A 21,483-nucleotide genomic window follows, 5' to 3' on the forward strand; every position below is an offset into this window, starting at 1 on the left:
TAATCTGGGCTTCAGCTCCCTGGTTTAGAACACTGAAAGTTTGGTTCCTTGTAGTGTAGACCGGGGAGAGTTTAGGCTACCATAGCATTTTCCAGGTTATAGTGTAGACCAGAAAGTGAAGGCTACTATAACATTTTCTAGGTTGTGGCTGTTGTGTTTCTTTGTTCCTGGTTTTCCCACTAGGACTTGCTTAAAGGGTGTGGAAGGACCGGTTCCTAATCCAGAGCCGGGGGAAATACTTAGGTAGTCGTTCGTGAGTTTTCCGGAACGATCCTGGATCTCCTTTCCTATGGACACAGAACTTCCGGTCGAGCAGAGTTCTCTGACTGGCTCTCACCCGTGGGTTTGCTGAGGGAATAAGTGGTGGCAGGTTTTCTAGGTGAGGGATGAGGTGAGGTTCTGTGCTGTCTAGGGTCTTGGGGAAGGAGGTAGGCGCACGAGTAAAGAAAGGGAAGAAATGGCTGCCGTGGGGACGGTGACGGGCCATGTGTGCGAGCACCAAGACGGATGGCTGAGTCTGCCGACATTTGTAATGGAGTACCAGACGTGCCTCTGTTGGCCTTTTGAGGTAGATGAGCTTTTAGGGATTCACTCTTCAAAAGAGGGAGTTCCAGTGTTCATTCTCTCCAGTGGCGAATGGAAGTGCTCATTTCCCAACATCCTCACCAGCACGGTGTATTAGAAACCTTTTCATCGTGGTTAATCTGATATGTGAAAGATGGTGTCTTCAGTAATGTTACTGTATAATTTTTTTTACCGATTTTCTTTCTTTATTTGACAGAGAGAGACACAGTGAGAGATGGAACACAAGCAGGCTTCCCGAGGAGCAGGGAGCCCGAAGCGGGGCTCGAACCCAGGACCCTGGGATCATGACCTGAGCCAAAGGCAGAGGCTTAACGACTGAGCCACCCGGGTGCCCCCGTCATTTTATTTTATATTCCTCTTATTTTGGGGGGTGAAGTTGAAGATCGTTTTTATATGTTTAAGAGCCATTTATATTATCTTTTACAGTGAACTGTCTGGTCAAGTAAGGAATTCCTTTCTTGACCTTAGTAAAATGATAGTAACACTGTTAGGCTCTGAAGTCCTTTCTATCAAGGCAGTGAAGGGATTTGAGATGGGAGGGTGACTTAGTCAGATTGAGAAAGTGACCAAATGACCACAGTCCTTGGGCATGCAGGGAATCCTCACCCTAAAGATGGAGCCTATGGGTAGATTCTGTAAGAAATGGAAAGAAAGTGCAAAGTGGTGGTTCCTGAGAATAAGGACATGGACCTTACTTGGAGCTGAGGGTGAACCCAGGCATCAGGGAGATGGGGCCAGGCCTGGCTAAGAGGCCTGAAATCCTCTCTCCCAGGCTCCTGAGGCAGCTTTCCTAACCAGGGCTACAGAGGTGGGAACCCAAGTTGGGGCCCTGGGAGCTAGACGCCCCAGGCAGGGTGTCAGCCGGCCTTCCTTCCTTCTTCCTCTGCATGGGCTGGCATCTCCAGACCGGACCCCCTAGGAGAGGGCTTCCCAGGCAACATGTGGTGAGCATCTTTAAAGTTTTGTTCCAATAATCTCTCTGTTGTGGACGATATTCTATAACATACATGAAAAATGATTTCCTAGAAAGATAAAATGCAAGAGACACATCAAATAGAAGCTCAAGTTATTTATGAGGAGAATCAATAGACGTAGAATTCCTATGTCACATTGCAGTAAGTTTCTAAATGCTACTGAAATTTTGTTCTTAAAGTAGTTATACTTTAAGCAACAGGGCTTTAGAACAGATATTATCTTCCATTTCCCCCACTTAGAACAGATACTGTTTTCCATTTTCCCCCCTTTTATTCCTCATCGCCTTCACTCCAGCTCCCCAACCCACAGCTGAACCAGTCCATTTATTCGGCAACGTTTGCTCATGCCTTCCCCTCCCGCAGACGGTCTATGAGGCCACTTTATAAACAGGGGCTCTTACCCACACAGGATGGAGAGGAAGGGAACGTGGTGGAAATACGGCTTTTCTTTTCTTTTTTTTTTTTTTTTTTTGCTTTGACATTTATCTGCCCCATTTCCTGACCCCAGAATCTTATTTTCGTCATGATCTCGCATTGTTGAGTTTTCACAGAGTCTTGAGAGGCTTACACCTAACCAAGAGAAAGTACATTTCCAAGAGGAACATTTAGATCTGATTTTTCATGTAAAACCCTTGTCTTTCTTATGTAAAATTATGGGACTTTTTTTTTTTTTAAGATGGTTAATTCCACCATCAAGTAGATTGTACTTACTTGAGTTCAAACAGCTTTTTAAAAAAAAAAAACTGGGTGTTACACGCAAATCATGAATCATGGAACGCTGTATCAAAAACTACTGAAGCACTATATGGTGATTAACATAACCGAAAACAAAAAACAAGAGAATGTGAAAGTCACTCTTTCTCCCATGAAGTCCACAGATAAACCGCTGACCCCAAAGAAGAGCAGAAGAGTCCTCATTGGCTCTTCTCCTGGGCTGGGCTCTGCAGGGATGATTTCCAACCTGACTGAGCGATAGCTTGTCTCTGTCTCTCGGGATATTTTGCTCGAGTCCATGGCATCAGCCAGCTGCTGAAGGCATTTCTACGGAAGACAGAATGTCATTATCAAATTCTAAATCTTGGGGCTGGGGTAGATACCACCTTCTGGAGATTAAAGGTAAATGAAAATTCCCCTTCTTCTTTCCCGAATTGTTTCATTCGTGAAGGTGCCCGCCTGGTTCAAAAATGTTAAAAATATATTCAGAAGGAATGCAGTGACTGCCTGTCTCGCGCCCCTGTCCCCAGCTGCTTGCACCTGCTGCCACCCTCAGCCACATACGTGATGTCCCCAGGGCCTCGCTGAAGGATAGGTGCCTGGCTTCCCATCCTTTGCTGTTGCAACAGGGGTTATGATAAAAAAAAGTCCTTGTAGACATGTCCTCAGCACGTGTGGAAGAGCCCTGCCAGTGGAATTGTGAGACCCAGAGCCCCTGCATCTGCCATATTGACGATAAGGAAGAGGTTTCCTTTTTTATTATGTTATGTTACTCACCATTCATTACACCATTAGTTTTTGATGTAGCGTTCCGTGATTCATTGTTTGTGCATCACACCCAGTGCTCCGTGCAGAACGTGCCTTCCCCAATATCCATCACCAGGCTACACCATCCTCTCACCTCGCTCTCCTCTAGAACCCTCAGTTTGTTTTTCAGAGTCCATAGTCTCTCATGGTTCATCTCCCCCTCCCATTTCCCCACCTTCATTCTTCCCCTCCTGCTATCTTCTTTTTTTTTTTAACATATAATGTATTATTTCTTTCAGACGTACAGATCTGTGATGCAACAGTCTTACACAATTCACAGCGCTCACCATAGCACATACCCTCCCCAATGCCTTATCACCCAGCCACCCCATCCCTCCCACCCCCCACCACTCCAGCAACCCTGAGTTTGTTTCCTGAGATTAAGAATTCTTCGTATCAGTGAGGTCATACGATACATGTCTTTCTCTGATTGACTGATTTCGCTCAGCATAACACCCTCCAGTTCCATCCATGTCTGATAACGATGATTTTATGGTCGTCATGACAGTGTCCTCGGTACGGTTTGAGGATGTGCAAGGCTGGGTGATGGTGATATGAAACAAAGGCCTTTTGTAGCTGTTCCCTGATTTGGTCCCTCACCTGCTCTGTTAGGGGGCAAGAACAGGTGTATGTAACTACGCTCATTGACGGGAAAGGCGACGGGTCTGGTTAGTGGCAGAACCAGGACAATAGGACTGCAGCTCCTGCAAGTCCGGGTTCCTTCCCTGTTCTCTACACAGGGCCTTGTGCTTGTTCAGGGGAATCTTTGCGGTCTGTCGATTCACGGTGTGTGTGTACCTCAGGCCCCACGTCTGTGTCCCGTGTCATAAGTCATAAAGGCACAGCCACGGCGCTTACTAGGGCAGGTCCTGCTGGGAGAGTCTCCCGTGTATGTATTTCCTCAGGAATCCTCACAACCCCGTGAGGTGCTATCACTTTCTCTACTGTGCAGACGAGGAACGCTTGGCCCGGGGAGGTGAGTGACTTCCAGCGCCTCACAGCAGACACGTGGTGGAGCTGGGATCGGAAGCCCATTCCCCGGCTCCAGAGTGCCGGCCCTTTCCCCCCACCGTGCTCTCCTCTCACAGAAAAAGTAGTAGTACCACAAGCTGGTGCTCGCCCTCACAGTGTGGGGTGCTTTGTGATATTTGCTCTTGTATCCTATTTGATCCCCTAAATGCTGGTTCCCCCCCCGCCCCCCCCCCACAGTGGTTTCCTGACCCTCCCTAATCTGTCTCAGTCTGGGTTTTGGAAAAGTCTGTTAGGTTCTACTTCCCCAGCACCTCTCAGTGCGTCCCCACCTCTCAGTGTCCATCCCCGTGGCGGCTGCCCCAGTTCAGGCTCCCCATGACTTCTTCCCTGGACCTTCTTCCTGGATGGCTGTGAGATCCTCCTAACTTTTGTCCTCCGTCCGTTCTCCATGCGGAGACCAAAGTCACCTAAAAAATACATTTCTGACCATAGTGTTCGTAATTTAAGGCGCTAAGTCCACCTTTGCTGTTTGGGGCCTAGTGTTCAGTCCATGAAGATGGTCGGTCAATGTATGAGGGAATGCAGAATTAGAAAACGTACTGTGTATTTGTCCTCAGGATGAAGATCTTCTCCCAGGTAAGTATTCTGAGGTCGACTTTCCAATGATAGTCACGAGAAAGCCGCACAGCACCACCGAACCTCACTGTGGGGTTGCTCACAAGGTCCTCGATCTTGGGACGAGCACGTGGCCCTGCAATGCTCTATGAATGGAGAACACACAGGATGGACGTGCCATGCACACACGTGCTTTGGTCAGACTGAACTCCCCTTTTGACCCCACTATTGGGGAAAAAAAGAAGCAAAAGCTGTGGAAAACTCACACTTTCATATGTCTGCCAGCCTAAAGAGTAGGTCCAGTACAGCCACCTGCCCCAAAGACGTTGAAAGATGTGCCCCAGATAACGGGGCACATGACAGTCACCTGCAGGAGCTCTCAGAACCACCCGTCGTTCCTGTTGCAGCAGCCTGATGGTCTACCAATTCCGGTCTGTTCTGTCATTTCATAATCGATCATGTTTCCTGTCAAGCATTAAAGCAGCCCCAAAGAAACCTGGAGAAGAATCGGCTCCCAAATCCAAAGGGAGAAAGGCTTTTTCAAAAGCTATTCAAAATTAAACTAAAAGTCGTCCCAAGGCGTTTCCACAATTCTTTCCTCGCAGTTCCCAATTTCTCAATGTCAAGGTCTTGGGCAGTCCGGTCCACAGGGGCCCGGCTTTGGAGACAGCGGCACCTCTACAGTGCCTGGATGGACGCCCGAACCTCGTAGGCGGATCCGATGGGCTCTGATGGCCCCTTACTTATTTAGTGCCATGAGGCACTGGGAGGTGGAGGGTCTACAGCGGCGGGGCGACCCGGAAAGCCTGAGGCCATCGCCCGCAGAGCACAGCGTCCGCTCGGCCTGGGGCTCACTGGTTCCCGGAGTTTTCAGCCAGGGCAAAGCCCGGGGGAGGGCAGGGGAAGGCTCGGGTCCAGTGCGCCGAGGGCGATGCTGGGTGGGGCCTGGACAGAGGGCGACGGGGACAGCCGACCCACCCAGCTGCTCCCCAGGGGCTCGGGCAGCGGCACCGAGCCGGGCTCCAGGTCTTGGCGTGGCGCAGCCCCAGGCCCAGACCCCGAGGCCTGATGTGGGGCGGCGGCAAGGGACAGAGCGCGCGACCAGGAGAGCAGCCGGCCCTCCCGCGCCCGAGCCTGGTCTGGGCTCCTGCCGATCCGGATCGACGCGCTCGCCTGCCCACGGTCTGGTTGGTCAGCTGCTTCATGCAGCTGGATTGCTTCTTGCTGGCGGCGGCGGCGGGGGCCGGCACGGCCAGGGCCGGGCAGCTCGAGGAATCGCCCGGGGGGAGGGGGGCCGACGTCGCTTCATGTCCACCCGAGGCGGCAGTGGAAGCGGCTGTGGGCCCGGCGCCCCCCCCCTCGCCGCCTCTCATCCAGTGGCGCGGCAGGTCGGGGCCTTGGGAGGCCAGACCCGGGACGCGGTACCCAGCCCGTCCTCCACCCAGGGCGGGAACCCCGGGGCCGCCCTGTGCAGGGCCCGGAGGCCCCCTCTCGGGCACCGCCACCGCCGCCCGCGACCCCCTGCCGGGTCCAGCCGCACACCTCCGCGAGGCAGCGGATGCGCGCAGCGCACGGAGCCACCGGTGAACCGCCAAACCCCGGTGTGGGACGCACTGTCCCCGCAGAGCTGGCAGGGCACGGAAGGACGGAACACTCTGGAGCCTCTGGAGGCTGGAAATGCCCAAAGTCTCCTTGAGGGCCGTGCCTCTGCGCAGGTGTAGATATTTGTCAAATGCACCTAGGATCTGCTCTCCTAGGTGAATGGATGCATTGCATGCATTGCATGCATTGCATGCATTTCCTGGGGGAAAGTCCAGGGCCAGATGCATTTTCTGTGGGCGGGCACCTGGGGGCAGTCAGGCAGGAGCACTCGCTAGGGGCCCACCCAGGACAGCCAGGAAGCGGGGAACAGGGGAAGGGGCCCAGCCCTGCGTGGGAAGTCGTGGGGCTGAGCGTCTGGGACCGGGACCGGTGGCCAGAGTCGGCCCTGGGAAGGCCCAAGGTCTCGGGCTTTCCTAGCAACGTGGCCTGCGCAGGGGAGGCGCGTGCCGGGCCCGCGCAGGCGTTGCCTAGAAACGCCTGTTGTCTTCTGATTCTTAGCCTGGCGCAAGCAGGCGTTCTGGGACACTTGGCGGGGTAGTCCGACTGCGCTGGACGCTTTTCCACAGCGGACCGCGACAGTTATATGACCCGCGAAGATGTGCTCCTGGGTTGGTGGCCTGGGCTCTGGCCTAGGCCATTCCCAGGGAGGAGTGGATGGCAGTGAGACTTCCTTGACCGGCTCCAACTCGGATCTCACCATGGACTTTGGTGATGTCATATCATCTCAGACAGAAATCAGTAGACTCCTCAATGAGATCCAAAGACTGGAGGCTGATCTTACACTTTGGAAACATTTGTCCAAGGGACCGAATAGCTCAGACTCCAATGCCATCTGGAAACTGAAGAGCACCATCAGGGACCTAGAAGAGAGGCGGATGAGGGAGATCGAGGAACATCAACTCGGAGTTGCGATACTGCACAGTGTCCATCAAGAAAAACTGGCCGACATCACTGACAGGCACCGCAAACAACTCCTCGAGTATGAAAGACGGATAGAAGACCTGCAACATCAAGAGTCTGCCAGTCATGGGAAAGATGACTTACTTCAAGAAAGGGAAACTGAGCTTAGAAGGTTGAAGCAACAACTTGCAGAAATGGAGCGGCTGAATGACCGTTTAAACAACGTTGCTTCTGATCTCAGAGCAGAAAACCAAAAGTTGGTTTTGGCGCTCCAGGATGTAAGACATCAGCTGGAAGAATCTATTCTCCGGAACAACGAGGATTCTCTGGAAAACAACACTGCTGTGAGGGCTTTAAAAATAGAAAAAGGACGGTTAATAGCAAAATTGGCTCGGGCGGAAAAGAAGCTGTTGGAGGAAACAAACAAGGATGAGCAAACTATCAAAGAATTGTCCCCTTTAGAGCATGTGCATTGCATTCAACACAGTCAAGAGAAAGACCTGGAAATAGTACACCTCAAAAAGAGGATCGAGCAGATGGACGCCGACCATACAGAAACGAAGGAAATGCTGTCCTCTGCTCTGGAGGAGCAGAAGCGATTGACACAACTCGTTAAAGAGAAAGAGATGTATATTGAAGAACTTACAGGAAGTCCAGAGCTTCAGGAGGAATTCGGTCAGTCTACCCAAACCTTCAGAAGTAATGACATTTCCCAGCCATCCGTGGAGGACAAAGACAGGTGTCTCCCATCCGTGACAGGCGAAAATCCTCATCTGAGAGAAGAACTGGAGAGCCTAGGACAACAGAGTCGCTCTGTTCCTGCGCTCGACCCTAAAATCCTAGACGAGATCGTAGAACTGGAGTGTGAGGTGTTTCAACTCCAGGAGTTAAAGGATGATCTCGAGGAGGAAATCAGAGAGCAGCAGAAGATCATTCACAACCAGCAGCAGGGGAAGATAGGACTGCTTCATTCTTTACAAGAGCAGAAGCAGAAAGTGGAGCAGCTCCAATACCAGCAGGAGCAGATGAATATTGAACACGCTCAGCTCCTTTCAGCGAAAGACGAGGAGATTCAGCATTTGCAGGACACGATAGACCAAATGAAAGCCCGGTTGCCTGACAAAAGCCAGCACATTCCGACAGAAGACTGTGATGATGTGGAAGTCCCAACCAGTCAGCCTCTTCCCAGACAAAACGCAAGTGAAAAGCTTGATTCACGTGAAGCCGAAACTCAAATATCAGTCCTAGGAATCAAAGAACACGAACTGGAGATGAAGCTTCTAACTGAACAGAACATCCGACTGACGGAACAGATCGATCGGCTCTCCAAAGAGGAGATTGGTAAACTAACTCAGATTATCCAGCAGAAAGACTTGGAGATTCAGGGTCTTTCCAGCAGGATCTCTGCGGCTTCTCACAGCCAGAACGGGGACGTGGAGCGACTTCAGCGGCAATTGCAAGAGTACGCTTGGAAAAGCGAACAGGTCTTGGCGGTCTTAAATGAGAAAACGAGGGAGAACAGCAATCTGAGGACAGAGTATGACAAAATGGCGGATAGGATGGCTGCCACAGAAGCAGACCTCCGGCGGATGCAAGAGGAAAATCAAAAACTGTCCACTAGAATGGACAGTAGTGGTCAGGAGATGTTTAGAGAAACGATTCAGAATTTATCACACATCGTTCGAGAAAAAGACCTCGAAGTGGATGCGTTAAGTCAGAAATGTCAGACTTTATTGACACTCCTGCAACCCTCCAGCCCTGGTAATGAGGTTCGAGGCGTTCATATGGATCAGTTCAAGCAGCTTCTACAGGAACGGGACACATTAAAACAGCGAGTGAAGATCATGGAAGAGTGGAAACAGCAGGTGATGACCACAGTCCAAAATATGAAGCGTGAGTCACCCCAGCTTGAGAGAGAGCTGGCACAACTCCAGGCGCGGGCTTTCACCAGCAGCGAGAAGGATTCTGAACTACCGACGACCTCTAGTGACCTGATGCAGACGTACAAAGGCAATGAAATAAAATTACAACATTTAGAGAAGGAACTGGCACAAATTCAGCTCAGCATCGGGGAGCTTTGCAATGCCAAGGATCTCCTTCTAGGGAAACTGGACGTGATTTTCCTCGAGCCCTCCCCCGACTGCTCAGAGTCAGCGGACTCTCTGGAGCCCGTGAAATCTGACAGAGTGGGTGAGGCTTCTGAGTTGCTCCAAGTGGAGGTAGAAGAGCTGAGAAAATCAATGCAAGAAAAAGATAGGATGATTCGAACCCTCCAGGAAGATAAGCAGAGATGGACTGATTCAGTGGCTGCCACGTGGGAAGGAGAAGGCCCAGAACAGGAACACAGGGATTCCGACATCGAGCAGCTGAAGGAGAAACAGGCCGTTCTACAAAACTTCATTCGGGATCAGGAGCTCCGAATCCAAGCGAAAAGTGAGGACTTGCTTTCTTTGCAGGAGAACTTCCGTAGCCAAGTGAGTGAAAATGAACTTTTGAGGCAGACGGTCACCAATCTGAAGGAGAGAATAGCAGAGTTGGAAATGGATGTGTGTCAACCGAGAGAGGAAAATGCAAAAGTCGAGGAAAACTCTCGAGAAAAGGCAGTGGGAGATGAGGCACTGCAAGAGACAGATAGGCTGCTTTCAGTGATGCGGAGAGAGGAGGAATCCCAGGGTGCTGCGATGAAAGAGAAGGCACTTGCTTTGGAGCAACTATCGCAAGAGAGAGAAGAGCACGAGACCGGGGTATTGAACCGGCCGGTCAGTGCAGTTCCATCAATGCAGGGAAAGACAGTTCTGTGCCAACAGGGGAGAGATGAAGTCCTGTTGGCCCTGACACAGAAACAAATGGAAACCTGTGCCCTCCAGAAGGAGGTTCGCCATTTACGTGAGAGCGAATTACGCCTAACCCAGGAGCTGGAGAGACGGCGACACCTCGCTCTAGAAGCCGAAGACGCTCATCGCCGGGAAGCTCTGGCCTCAGAAGACAAAGTGGCTCAACTCAGGAAGGAAGTGACGGTCTTGCAGGGAAGACTCGTTTTGTCTTCCACTGCCATGGAAAATGCCAGCCGAGGAGCCAGTCTGCAGGTAGAGTCGCTGCAGGAGCAACTGCACGTGGTGACCCAGCAGAAAGAGGACACTGCGCTCCAGCTTGCTGCCTCGCAGGAAGAAGGAAGGCAGTATGGTCACATCCTAGCTGACCTCAAGTTGGAACTCGCCGAATGGATGGAAAAGGCAGACAGCCTCGAAGGAAAACTGAAGTCATTGCAGGGACGATTACATAAAACAAATGCTGACTTGGAGCTGAAGGAAGACCAACTCCAAGAATTCCAGAAACAGAATGAGGTCCAGCAGGAAATCCTGGAGGACACACAGAAGAAACTGATGAACTTAGTCAGTAAGTCCGAAGGAATGGTGGACAAAACCCTACTAAGGAGACTCTTCCTGGGATCTTTCCAAGCCCCTGACGCTGAACGGCAGGAAGCCTTAAGGTTGATGGGAAGCATGCTGGGGATCCGAGAAGACCAGATGCGGCAGCTGTTCAGTGAAGGGCCAGGTGGTGGTACCAGCTGGATGAGTCGGGGGCCTGGATCCAAAAGCGCCCCCAACACACATGTGAAGCCAAATCACCGACCTATGGCCAAGAATTCTTTTTCAGGGCTTTTCGTCCAGTTTCTAGAAGCGGAATCTCATTCAGCTTTGCCACCACCAAAGCCCTCTGCTCATGACGTGAAGCCCCCAGATCCCGGAGGAAGGGGAAAACTGGCTATGAAACAAGGCCCAGCACGTCTGAACACTACCCTAGCATCCACATCCCGGAAAAAAGATGTGAAGCCCCGCACCACAACGGTGTCTCTTATTACCCCACCTGGACCGGAAGCGGATGGATCGGAGCACCTTCTTCTAAATGCCGTCACTGATGCTTTGCCCACGTACGCACCCCAAATACTGTCACCTGCGGAGAAGGTTGGAATGGCGGCCAAAGGCCTCTCAAAGAAATAGAGGATTCTCAAGCCAGAGATGAGACAGTGCTCGGAAGACCCCAAGTCACTCTGTGTGTTTACCTAATCCCAAAATGTCCTTTTGCAAAACGTAATATATTTGCAGTCTTGCTTTCAGCTTAATAAAAATATTCTTTTATGAGTTAACAAAAAAAGGCATCTTTTAATGACTGCAGAGGTATTCACCAAACTGAAAATGGTGGGTATTTCTTATGAGAGTAGACACTGGTGGGGTTGGGGGCTGCGGTCAATGGTACTTCCAGTATTGTTTGTAATGCTTTGATGTTTTCATAAGGAGCATGTATATACATATACCTTTGGTAAGGAAAACATCCACTCGTTTTAATGTTCCCAACTTATCAAATACATGAGCACCCACGCCTTGTTGGAGAAACTGGGTGTATAGCATGAAAGTTTAAGATGAATACATTTTTTTAAAAAATGCGAGTTTGATTTTCCCAGTTATGTCCCATTTCTCTTTCTCCTTTTTTATTTTTAATTGTTTTTTCCATTTCATTTTATGTTGCCTGGGAATCTACTTCATGGGTAACCTGATTTATCTCAGGCCTTTAGAAATATATGTATATTTGTCTTTTTGGGCGTATAGTATTCTATGACTTGCTTTTAAAAAAAAAAAATCACTCTGCCTTCGAGATCTTTACAAATGTGAATGAATTCCAATTCATTCTTTAAAAGGAAATGCAGGCCTTTGTGGATATACCCTAAATTACCGAACTAGCTCCTACTGATCAGTATTTAATCAGTTTTTACTTCAAATGTCCATGGTCAACTCCCTTGTTCCTTTCCTCAGAAGCCACTCCAAATCTTCGTTTGCAGTGCCAGGCTCATTACTCCACTATACTCTGGAAACCATCCACTCAAACTTCTTTTCTTCTCCTTCTCCTTCTCCTTCTCCTCCTTCTCCTTCTCCTTCTCCTTCTCCTTCTCCTTCTCCTTCTCCTTCTTCTCCTTCTCCTTCTCCTTCTCCTTCTCCTTCTTCTTCCTTCTCCCTCTTCTTCTTCTTCTTCTTCTTCTTCTTCTTCTTCTTCTTCTTCTTCTTCTTCTTCTTCTTCTTCTTCTTCTTCTTCTTCTTTTTAACGATTTTATTTATTTATTTGACAGAGCAGGAGAGCACAGGCAGGGCGGGTGGCAGAGGGCGAAGGAGAAGCAGGCCCCTTGCTGAGCAGGGAGCCTGATGTGGTGCTTGATTCCCGGGTCACTGAGATCATGACCTGAACCAAAGGCAGACGCTAAACTGACTGAGCCACCCAGGCGCCTCCCATTCAGACTTCTTGAAAGATCTCATTCCATTAATTTTCCATTGTGCTGTATCTTCAGCCTGCCAAATATCTTAAATCCTTCCCTCCCTTTCTGTTGCCAGTGCTCTGGTTCACCCATTCCTGTCTCTTGCACAGACTAGTGCAGTAGACTGCCTACTGATCTTGCTGGTTCCACACTCGGCCTCCTTTGAATCCATTCTCCATGCTGCTGTCAGGGCGAACTGAGACGAAAATCTGATGTCACTTCCCTGCTGCCATTATTTGTGGGTTCCCTCATTGCTTGGAGTTCGACCTTTAGGAGACCATCCAAGCCCTTGCTTTTGCAGCCTTCCCTCCTGCGCATCATTCACATACAGGCTGCCCTTTAGCCGCAGGGAATTCTTACAAGCCCCCAATAGATTCTTATCCAAAGAACTTCAAGTGCATGAGCCTCATCGTTGTGCCTTGCCAAAGGTACAAAGCAGAAGGATTTCATTTTTCTCCTCTTCACCCGTTGGTAAAGGGAGTGATTCCCACCCTAAAGTTATGGGATGTCCGGATGCTGAACAGATGAGCTCGACACTAATTTATTACCCATGTCTACTCGTGGCCCACACCATGCAGGGCCACAAGGGGGTTTTACCTGGGAGCAGAATGAAGAAGGGCTTTGGGGCGGGGGCAGACCTTGTAGTAACAAGAGAGTGACGGTGAGCCCTACTTCCTGCAGGAGGGCATGACTGGCTTGCTGGATAATTGCACACGCTGTCAGGGAAATGGACCTTACTCCTTGGGGAGAAACTGTGCCTGGTCCCTGGGATAAAGAAGGTCGTTTGGCCAGGAGACCTGATCTGTGGGAGCAGAGGGGGAAGGGAACTTTGGGTGAGACCGAGGCCATTGGAGGCCCTCTGATGTTCCCTGATACTAAGACAACACTTCCTATTGAATCTTAATCTCAGGCTTTCCATCACAGTGGACTCTGATATCTAGACATCAATTTCAACCTGGGACTGAGACTTTTAAGGAGTAGGACAGGTGCTTCTCTAGGAAGTGAAATTGTCACGTGAACAAGAGGGGGAGTTGGTCTTCAAAACCAAAATGTATCAACGGTCATTGATGGTCACTCAGTTGATCCCAAGGGAATCCTTAGGTAGCCAAGGGGTAGAAGGAAAGGCTGACGTCCTCCAGCACCATGGAATCTGGCAATGGACTGTGGATAGAAGCAGCCACCCCCACCTGCAGGTTGGATATGCAGACTTTGGCTTCAGCCTGTAGCAAGAAGGCCTTGGTAACTACATTAAGCTGGTGGGGGTATCATGACCCGAGGCAGAGCAGACAGCGGGATATGAAGGCTCAGAGTCTGTAAGAGACTCCGTTTCCAGGAGAGCCCAGTGCATGGTCAGCAATTGCTGCTTTCATGGTCTATAACCCAGGGCCAAGGAGGGCCATTTCTTGCATTGGGAGTCCATGGACGATTCCAGTGACTCCAGGAAGCTGGAGAGGTAGTTGCTAAAGCCTTTTTACTTAGGGCACTAACGGGTGATTTTTTTTTTTTTTTTAAGATTTTATTTATGTATTTGAGAGACAGTTGGAGCTGGAGGAGGAGGTCAAAGGGAGTGGGAGAAGAAGCAGGCTCCCCACTGAACAGGGAGTTCCCTGCCAGGCTGGATCTCAGGACCCTGAGATCATGACTTGAGCCAAAGGCCGACGCTTCACCAACTGAGCCAGCCAGTCGCCCCCTCACAGTTGTTTTGGACAGATCCTAGAGCCTTTTGTTGAGGGGAGCCCCACCCAGCGTGGGCTCAGTGACAAGTAGCAGCCTAAATGGGCTTATGTAAAATTTATAAACAAGGAATATGTTGCCTCTAGAACCAAAAAAAAAAAAAAAAAAATACTGACAGAATTTGGACTTGTATGTCCTTCCTTGTTTGTAAGGATTTTATTTGGTTACTTGAAAGAGCACGAGAGTGAGAGCACAAGGGGCTGGTAGGGGCAGAGGGAGAGGGAGAAGCAGGCTTCCCAGTGAGCAGGGAGCCTGATGCGCGGCTTGTTCCCAGGACCCTGGGTTCATGACCTGAGCCGAAGGCAGACGCTTAATGGACTGAGCCACTCAGTCGCCCCTGCACCTGCATGTCCTTAACAAGTGTGTCAAACAAATGTCCTCACAGTAGGTAGTCGTAAATGTGATGTCATACCTATGTCCCTGGAGAAGGACGGGTGCAGTAAGATCCTGCCCACAAAGATGTCTGTGATAGCAGAGAGGTTTGGGTGCCCTGTGCTTAACAAGGTAAAATGTGTCCCCTTCAAAGTCAAGGCACATTTGACCGAGAGGATGTTGAAATACGCATGGAACAGAACATATTGGCCAAATCTATATTAGCAAAATATTCCCCATCCTTAAATTTGTTGGGCTCCCTTGTGTTTTTTTTTAAAGATTTTATTTCTTTATTTTAAAGAGAGAGACACCTAGTGCACGAGCCCAGTTGGGGCGGGGGGGGGCGGAGGGAAGGGCCGAGTGAGCGATTCCCAAGCTGACTCCACCCTGAGCACGGAGCCTAACATGGAGCTGGATCCTATGAACCTGAGACCATGACTTGAGAAGAAAGCGTAGCCCACTGAGCCACCCAGGTGGCCCTAGGGGTCTCAGAGGTTTTCAGGGGACCAGGATTTATTTTAATCAGGTATGATAAGTTAGGAAGATATAGAAGTAACTGTCACAATGGAAGAAGTTTTGTAGATTTAGAGGCCCCAAGAAAGGAGGTTCTGAGAGCCTTGCAGGGCCACCTGGGGAAGCACCAGGATTGGTCAGGAGAAAGAGGGAGTGAAGGGAAAATGTGGGCAAGACCCTTTATTGTGGTTTCCATGGGAAGGGACAGGTGAGGCAGGATAAGCACGTTTAAGACTGGCTAGTTTGAGTAATTTCAGGGGGCTCCAGGCCAGAGTGGTGTCTGCAGGAGTCTGTCCCGCCCTTGCGGTGATCAGGGAGGCCATAGTGGCCCAGAGCTGCTTAAGATGAGGTGGTTGGCAGTAAGGGTTCTGTACCGGTTGGTTTGGATGTGAAAGGTATGCTCCCAGGCCAGTTGTGGACTTTTTCTAAGAATTAACTAAGCCTGCCAGGGACAGTCCCTCCAAAGTCAGCAAGTCTGAGATGTCAAAGCATTAAATACAGAAGCTAGAAAATACGGTTATTTTACTAGGTACAAGCATAATTGGAGCCCTGGTATCGAATCCATGAAGGTTACCCAACTGGTACATCTTAGCAGACATTAACGTTAATTCAGAACCTATGTTTTAGAGGGCCAAAAGCCAGTTGACCTCATTTTATCTTTTGCCATATAAATTATCTTAGTAAATTTGGATTTCTTTTTTTTTTTTTTTTTTTTTTTTTTACGGTTTATTCATTCATTTGAGAGAGAGACAGCAAGCAGGTGTGAAAGAGCAGGAACCAGGGGGAGCTGCAGGCAGAGGCAGAGGGAGAAGCCGACTGACTCCCCTCCAAGCAGGGAGCCTCTCATGGGGCTCAATCCCAGGTCCCCGGGATCACGGCTGGAGCCGAAGTCGGACGCCTAAGCATCCGAACCACCCAGGCGCCCCTGTGAATTTTGGATTTCCAGTTGGGTCAAATTGTGAACCTATGTCGAATTAATTTGGGGGGGTTCCTCTTCCTGTATCCAGTTTTCTTTCTTCCATTCCTCCTTTTCTTGGGTTTGTTTGGTCCTGGATATATGCTTGGGTTAGGGAGTGTCTTTTTACCCTGTTCATCTTTCTCCGTTTTTTCTTCCAGAGAGTCTCCAATCAGCATCATTAGGGTTGGAGCCTCTGTCGTGGCAATGGTCGTATGGTTTCAGGTGTCCTGGCGTAAGTCAGGGTGTGAATTGATACCCTCACTGTGCCACAGGGGTGCCACGGATGTTTCCCCCACGACCCTGAGGATGGCGATCTTGTGCCAAACAGGTTTAGGCAGTGGGGTGGTAAGTGAAAGAGCACAGGACCCACAGCGCAGACGTTGATAAAGCCAAAGCATCTTCTGCTACAGCCCTACCTTCTCTCAGTGTGGACGGCTTCCCCTCCCCCCTTTTCCCACTCTACCGATTCCCTCAGGAGACTATTTCATTTCTAGCCCCATAAAGTCATGGGTTTTTGTTTCTGTCTCCAGCTATTCAGACGTGGTGCACATGTTCTGGGTGTTTATGGGGAAAGGGAGCTGGGTGGGTCGGCCCCACAGATGACTGTCCTCTTCCTGCGGGCATGCCAGTCCATCTCCCCAGTGTTGGAGTCCACAGCCAGGAAGGTCATTTTGTCCATGGCCAGAGTGGGAGCCTCAAGGCCCTGGATCCAGAGATGAGTCCCTGGACGCGCTGGGAAGCAACAACACTAAGAGAAAGCAAGTGTGTGGAGGAGGGGTTTTGCACTGGGAGAGAGGTGGAGCACCAAACGGCCGACCCTCCACTTTTGTGTTTCTCATCAGCTCCTGGGCCCTGGGCTGCCATGGATGTGCGCCTCCAAACCCTGAGGGCTCCGGGGGACACACGGTAACGGGGAGAGGAGCGGCAGCTGGGGAGATGGGCAAGGCCACTCGCGTTGCCTGACCCACAGTGACTCAGGAGGCAGCCAGGGAGCCATTCTTACATCTCCCTGGGGTCGTGGCCCCCTTCCTTTCCACCCACAACACAGAGGGTCATCCCCAGGACGGTGCGTGGGGTGCGCTCTCCCCACCCGGATCTGTCTGTCTGCCCCAAGCACTGGCCCAACACCCAGTCGGTGGAACTCAAGCACCCCAGTCAGCAGGTCGTGGGGTTGCCGACCTCAGCGGGGAGCCTTGGAGACCGATACAGGCCAGATGGAGGTCACACTGATGGCACCTCCCTCCTAGGTACAGTCAAGTCGCATCTGTACTCAACTTGTTGGCAAGGATGGGACATTGGTTTGGAAACGGATGGCGACCTCCATTGGAGCTAACAGAACACGAGCTAACACACAAGCTGGCCCGCAGTTGCCAGTTCCCTCCCAGATCGTGATTGTCCCCTCTGAAGCCAGTTAGGAAGCCAAGGAGCACGTCAAGCTGACCCCGTGTCCTCAGTTAAGGTGGGGCCACCCTGTTTGTGATGTCACTTGCTTTTATTCAGCTTCTCCTCAGTTCCCTGACGAGAGAGAGATTCCTGCTCTAGGCTTGTAGGGATCCCTTGACACCTGACAGATGTGACTGGCAGCAGTTGACTAGTCACATATTCTCACAGTTCAAGGGAGGAGGATACCACACACTGTGCAGGGCTGCACAGGAATTGCACTTGGGAACAGAGGGAACAAGCAGGGGCTTGGAAGGCAAGACTTTGTCCTAACAAGAAGGTGGGGCAAGTCCTGGTTCCCTTGGGAGGGTATGAGTGGCTTGCTTGAAGAATTCAGTGGGCTTCTAGGGAACTGAACGCTGCTCCCCCAAATCAACAGGCACTATGTCTGGTCCCTGTGATGAGAAGGGTTTTTGCTTAGGAGACCTTACGTGTGAGGGAGGAGGGAGAGGAGAACTTGCATTAGGCTGTTTCCGTCCCTCCTTGATTGTCCCTGGTGTGAAGACAGCCCTTAATATGGAATCTTCATTTCAGGCCTTATGCCCCAAGAGGTTATGAAAATGTCAGCCTTCTTACAACTACTAATGGCATTTCACAGTGAAACAGTATACAGAAGAAACATGTAAAAGTTGTACTGCTGTATGCTAGCAACGAACATGTGGGCTCCACTATCAAACATACGTTCACAATTACTAGTAAAACTATACTTAGGGATCAATCGAACAAAGCATGTCCAGCACTCGCATGCCCACAGCCGTTAGCACTGATAGAGGAAATCGGAGATATAAATAAATGCAGAGATATACCATGTTTGTGAATTGGAAGCCTAAGCATAGTGAAGATGTTCATTCTGCCCAGATTGATAGATCGATTTAATGCAATTCCTGTCAAAACCCAGTCAGGGTTTGTTTTCTTTTGTAGATTGATAGACAAGATGATTCTAAAGTGTATGTGGATAGACAAAGGAATGAAGAGTAGTTTCAGAAACAATTTTGAAAATAATAATAAAGTGGGAACATGCAGTCTACCCAGTTTCAGAACTTCTGCGATAGTTTTACTAAGGACGATTGTGTGGTATCTGCAGAAGGACAGACACAGATCAATAGAACAGAACAAAGAACCCAGAAAGAGTCCCCACAAATACGCTCAACTGAGTTTTGAAAAGGGAGCCAAAGCACTTCAGTGGGGGGAAAGCTGGCCTTGCGACAGACTACAGCCATTTCAAGCTTGTGATGAACACACAGACGCCAGACTCAGAAAACAGCACCAGGAGCGAAGGAAGACGGGGCTTTGACGGCGGTCCCGCCAGGTGGTGACGGGAAAGGAGGGGTAGACGGTGCCCAGGGCTCTGTGGGCGGGGCCAGAGGAGGCACCCAAGGGGCGCGTCCGCGGGCCGAGCGGGCGGGAAGCTGTCCAATCAGCGTCTGGGCAGAAGCGCCAATGAGCGGGAAGGTTGTTGGGCGGTTGACGTGAGCGGCGGGTCTGAGCCCCGGCAGCTGAGCGCGGCGGAAGCGAGCCCTCCTTCCCTCTCCGAGGCTGGCTCGTCCCCCCAGCGCCCGGGGACCCGGTTTCGTTGTTCTCGGTGGGGACAGCACCCCGGAACCTCCACGGCCATGGGCGCTCGTCCGAGGACGGCCTCTTTCAGCTCCTGTTCGTCCTCCTCGACAGACCCAGACGACGAGGGAGTGCGCGGCCCTTGCGAAGATGCTTCTCCGTGCAGAGGTGCCTGCCGGGCGCGGGGACCCAGCGTCCCCGGGGGCCTGGGGCCTGGGTGGGGGGCGGGCCTGTGTCTCCGGAACACGCTCGTTCGCCAAAAGGGCGCCGTCACCTCGTGCGACCCTCGTTTCGCACGTGTGAAGTGCCCGGCGCGGGGCTTCATTCCTGGAGCGGAGAATGACCTCCCTTGTGCTGTGCGCCAGGCCTGGGGGGAGCGTGACTGGGAATGCGGCCTGCAGCAGGCCGGCGGGGTCTTGGCCTCCTTGGGGCTCGAGTCCTTATGGAAGCCCGACGAGAAGCAAGGAAGTCTAGCGTTGAGAGGGGAGGAGGAGTGCAGGTTCTTCCTCTTGCATAGGTCACATTCCGTTGGGGATCGTCAGGGTGCCCGTTGTGCACCTGAGATCAGGTCAGTCAAGGTGTGTTGGGGCGGGGCGGGGGGGATGGTCTGCCCAGGAGCACGTAGTAGTGGTGCGCAGAGCCAGGACTTTGCAGAGCTCTTGCGTGTCTGCCGCAGGAGGCTGCGTTCTAGGGGTGCAGTGGGGGCCGTGTTGTGAGCACAGATAGGTGTCGGAAAGCCCAGGCTGGGGTGTAGTTCGTTCGTTCGTTCGTTCGTTCAACAGAAAGTGTTGAGAGTGTACTTCGTGGTAGGCCCTTCTCTTTGGGGGGGTGGGGGGGGTGGGTATTCAGCGATTGGGAACCCAGGATAAATAGGACAGATACGGCGTCTACCCTATCACCACCTGGTTGGAAAAGACTGGAAGCAAATAATTGCCCATGAAATACATAATTACCGTTTTGCTTCGAGTGCTGAGAACTACGGGGTGCATTCGAGTTTGTCTTTTAGGCAGTAATGTTTAAGCTGAGAACAGAAGGCTAAGAAAAAAACGGGGATGTGGGAGGGTGTTCACTTAGAGCAGGGAAGGAGTGTGAACTGTGAAAGGAATTGAGGGAATGCCCTTGAAGCCGGGGCCACGTAGGGACTGTAGGGACTGTAGGGTGGGCAAGCCAAGGTTCGGGGTTAAGACTTGCACTTTTTGTGGGTTCCTGGAGACTAAACATAGTGATTTAAGACATGGAGTCCAGAGCCAAGCTGATCGGAGCTCTGCCTCTTATGAGCTGTGTTCCTAAACCATTCTGGGTCTCAGTTTCCTGATGTGAGAAATGGAGATGATGATAATCCCACTTCTTAGATGATTGTAAAGATAAATGATATTTAACGTTAATGAAACACGTAGAGCCCTGTCTGACATGTAGTGGGTGTTAGTGGTGGTTGATTAAATAAAGAGGTAAATACATACATTGGTATTGAAGACTTGACGGTAGTGTGTGGTGAAATTTGTGAAGCTAAAAGCCTTCCAGCCAACTTCATTTCTTCTCCAGTGTTCAGGTGCTGTTGACCACATGTGTAGAACTGTTGAATTAGAAATAATGTTCGCATATCGACTGCTACTTGCTAAGAGACTCTGAAGTGCCATTGAAATAATCAGAAAATACTTTTCAGTAGCATAGTATAATTTTATTTAAAATGTATTGGTAGTCTTGATTATTTAGTATTTGTTGGTAAACGTTTTAGCAAACTTGCCTACTTAAAACAAAGTAAGTTAACTGTAGAGTAATTCAGACACAGCCAAAGGACAGAGAAGTAATATAACTAGAGCTTTCCTTTTCTTGACTCTCTAGGGGATAGTTTTTGTAATTTCTCTGTTCTTCTTTGCCTCAGTTTTCGATGCCCCCCTGTGTCTGCAGCCATCTAAACATTGTAGGGCAAGTTTGGGTTTGGAATTGCAGAGAGTACAGTGGTACCCAGCCCAGAGTGCACATCAGCAGAGCCTGTGGGGCTATTTAAAGAAAACAGAGATGTTCACGTCCTCCTCTACACTCACTGAGTCAGAGTCTTCTGGGATGGGCCCGGGGCTCTAAAGACCACGTATATTTGTCATCTGGTTGCATTTCATGAAAGCCTTTTTAGCACCGGGCTTTCCTTTATCTGAACAACATGCAAGAAGATTGGGAGAATCCATAAGTTAACGTTTGAGGACATTTTGCAGGGCTCTGTCCTTCCAAGTTCTGTGATACCGTGATGTGCATCTTCACTGTAGTGTGTTAAACCCTTAAACTTTGTCAGAAAGTCATGTGATTAATAACGTAGAGATTCCTTGCGTGAATCGTGGGCAGATCACTTTGTGCCTCAGTCCTGTGTTTGGAATGGGGATAAAAATGGTAGCCCACCTTTGGGATGTAAGGATTAAATGAGCAATAGATCCAAGGCAGTTAGC

The 21,483-nt window shown here is 50.4% G+C and overlaps 1 protein-coding gene across 14 annotated transcripts in view; it reads left to right on the forward strand.

Moving 5' to 3' along the window:
- The window catches only part of LOC135364561 (thyroid receptor-interacting protein 11-like), a 66,127-nt gene that overhangs the window by 23,055 nt on the left and 21,589 nt on the right, over positions 1-21,483 (forward strand). For 13 of the 14 annotated variants that reach the window (XM_064592842.1, XM_064592843.1, XM_064592845.1 and 10 more), the window contains one exon: positions 782-19,213. In XM_064592842.1, coding sequence (XP_064448912.1) covers positions 6,866-11,170 — 4,305 coding nt within the window. In that variant the 5' untranslated portion in view covers positions 782-6,865 and the 3' untranslated portion in view covers positions 11,171-19,213. The remainder of the gene's footprint in view (positions 1-781; positions 19,214-21,483) is intronic. The other variant, XM_064592836.1, reaches the window with a different exon arrangement.

Source organism: Mirounga angustirostris, unplaced genomic scaffold, assembly GCF_029215605.1.
Source record: "Mirounga angustirostris isolate CCGP_5_RB_7025 unplaced genomic scaffold, mMirAng1.0.hap1 SCAF_5, whole genome shotgun sequence".
Classification (NCBI taxonomy): domain Eukaryota; kingdom Metazoa; phylum Chordata; class Mammalia; order Carnivora; family Phocidae; genus Mirounga; species Mirounga angustirostris.